The sequence below is a fragment of the Morus notabilis genome, unplaced genomic scaffold (assembly GCF_000414095.1).
Source record: "Morus notabilis unplaced genomic scaffold, ASM41409v2 Scaffold10768, whole genome shotgun sequence".
Lineage (NCBI taxonomy): Eukaryota > Viridiplantae > Streptophyta > Magnoliopsida > Rosales > Moraceae > Morus > Morus notabilis.
Window position 1 is genome coordinate 1 of NW_010366993.1, and position 2,864 is coordinate 2,864.

Sequence of the window (2,864 nt, forward strand, 5' to 3'; positions counted from 1 at the left end):
GAAAAAAAAATGTTCGAATGATTTTCTTCCTTAAAATCCAAACGCATTTGAACACATCATATTTTTCTGAATAACTAGGCATGGTGAAATTTTGAGAAAAAGAACTTATTAGCAAACTAAATAAAAGGTTAAAGGCCCTAACAATTCCACAGATGAAGCATTGAAATAAGAACAACATGAAAGATAAACACATCATATTTTTCTGAATAACTAGGCATGGTGAAATTTTGAGAAAAAGAACTTATTAGCAAACTAAATAAAAGGTTAAAGCCCCTAACAATTCCACAGATGAAGCATTGAAATAAGAACAACATGAAAGATAGCAAAAATGAGTTGAGCTTAGATTTTTGGAGTGAGATATTGCAGCTTATTAGTAATTTAGTTTCTTCTGTGGATTGCAAGGTTGCCAAAGGAAAAAAAAAAAGAAAAAAAAAGAAGGTGTTTTGAATGCTCTCAGTGCAGTATAAGATACCATTTTATTTGCTTCAAATACTACAGGACGTCCCAATTATATGATAAGCTTAAGCCACCTTAAGCCAACACAAATTTAGCTTACATGTAGAGTTATATTTGTGAAAGTAGGAGAAAACAAATGTGGAATTAGATTGAGGAAGATGAAGATTTACTTACGGTTTTTCTTAAATAGTGTTGAAAAGCTAAACCTGCAATAACAATAGTTGAATGTAGTTAGATATGTCTCCTATATATGAGTGTAACTTCTAATCAAAAGAAAAAAAAAAAAAAAAAGACACGTCATTCTTAGAAAAGGTAGCTACGTACTAAGAAGAAAAATTTTCCGGAAGAATTGCACTGAATTTCATCTAAACAAAAAGAAGGCTTACAGAAACATTGTAGCAAGTTGCCTTTTAGGGGGGCCTCGAAAATCGTCATTGACTCGATGCTCAAGAGTCCACATAACAACTGCAATCATCACAAAAGAACCAACAGTGACACACCACAACTCCCATGTGAATGGCTTGAGAAACACCCAAGCATTTGTTTTCGGATGGCTGATAGGTGCCACTATCACAAGACCAGTACTAGCATAAGGCTGAGAAAAATCCACAATCTCCGTCCTGTTTTTTACAATTGTGATGTCCCCAACAGCAGCATCGAATACCTGAAAACCATGTTTGCATTAGGAAGGTATGTTCGTAACAATATCTATCTTCTAACCAGCAAAGACTTGTAACAACCGAGTTTTACTTACATCACTCTCAACCATTTTCACAAGCTGATCATATTTGGGATTTGAGTGACCATCTCCAAAAGGCTCCAATCTGAAGGGAACTTCATAAGGGATTAATTTACACGCTTCCGTGAATATGTCGATGCAGTATCCCTTTATGTCGTGGTTGTTGTATTCTGTAACAAACTCAACAAAACTTGTCCTGTTTGGCACCACAATTCTCAAAGGCTTTTCATCAACTGCAATCACCCAACCTCGCGGTGTTGTTGTCTCTCCCCCGGGCCAAGTAACATTGTTAAGCTTCTGATCCCAAGGGGAATAGCTAACTTTCTTCACTTTTACAGCTTCTGGTGGGGAAACAGAAAATCCAGTGTAATTGGACCAAAAACCAATTGTACGAATTTCCCTTTGGTCGATATTGATGACATCATAACCGCTATTGATTAAGTTCCTGGCTTCATCAAATCTAATCTGACCAGTTAAACCAGTGAAGTTCGTCTCCAATAATTCCTTAAGAAGAATAGCTCCACCATCAAATACTTTGAGCTTCCCCAGCTGAAGTTCAGTTCCTTTAACACTAAGTAACTTATCATTTAAAGAGAATGATACATTTCCATATTTTTTTATAAATCTATCAATGGAATAGGCAACCGTCCAAACTGCATCGTAAGCATAAAGTCCATAGTTATTCAACTCGGAGCTCACTAAACCTGCCCGCTGCAGTTTTCTCCACTTAGACAAAAAGGCTTGTTTCCGAGTGGATTTTGGAATGTGTTGGCGAAGCGTGACCACGCCTTGAAGAACACCAAGAGAGGTTCGACTCATCATTGGAGAGTACGAATCTATGGTCGTAGAGAGCCAATCCGTTGCGAACCACACATAATTGCTAGTCATCATTTGTAGCCTTTTTGCAACAGTGAAGATTTTCAACAAAGGATCGGGATCAACATGAACAACATAGACACGAGGACCAAACGACTTGGAGCTTTTGAGCACTTCAGTTACGTAGCTCATATTGAACTGAATAGGCAGAGGCAATTTATAGGCAATTCTCAGTGTTCTCTTATCGAGCTCATCTTCGAATGCGGATACACCGTTCCTGCCATAATCATTATCCACATATATGACAATGAACTCTTTCCAACCATAAAACTCTATCAGATCAGCCATGGCATCCATTTGGTAGGCGTCGCTATGCGTAGTTCGGAGGAAGTAAGGGAATTGCAGAGCAGATAGAGTAGGATCGGTTGCACCATAGGAGACAATAGGAACTTGTAGACCATTAGCAATTCCAGAAAGTATGTGAGCTATTGCTGAGGACTGTGGGCCAATCATAGCCACTACCCCTTGCTCTAGCACCTGAAAAGCTGCCCCAAAAGAAAATGTACAATTCAGAAAATGGAGCAAGGCATCATTGCAACAAGTCCAAATCTATATTAACAACCTTATAATCAGAGTAATAAGAAGCACAACAGTTGACCATATGTAATGGACAAAAAGGTATGATTGTCATTCTTTCAAGTAGATTTTCTGCCACTGAAATTTACACGGAGGACATATTAAAATAGTTAGCTCATGGAGGGCTTAGTTATTCTAAAAAATAGGCAGAGATTTTGTACAGATAAACCAGCCATTAACAACAACAACAATAAAAACAAGGGTAAACTTGAGGCTT

General features: G+C 37.7%; 1 protein-coding gene across 1 annotated transcript; it reads right to left on the reverse strand.

Moving 5' to 3' along the window:
* Positions 1-622: 622 nt before the first annotated feature.
* Positions 623-2,556, reverse strand: LOC21384007 (glutamate receptor 3.7; the record flags this gene model as incomplete). The annotated part of the gene is made up of 3 exons (XM_010111486.2): positions 623-662; positions 843-1,120; positions 1,211-2,556. Coding segments are annotated over 3 exons (1,664 nt in total), but the record flags the coding sequence as incomplete, so codon positions are not given.
* Positions 2,557-2,864: the final 308 nt, after the last annotated feature.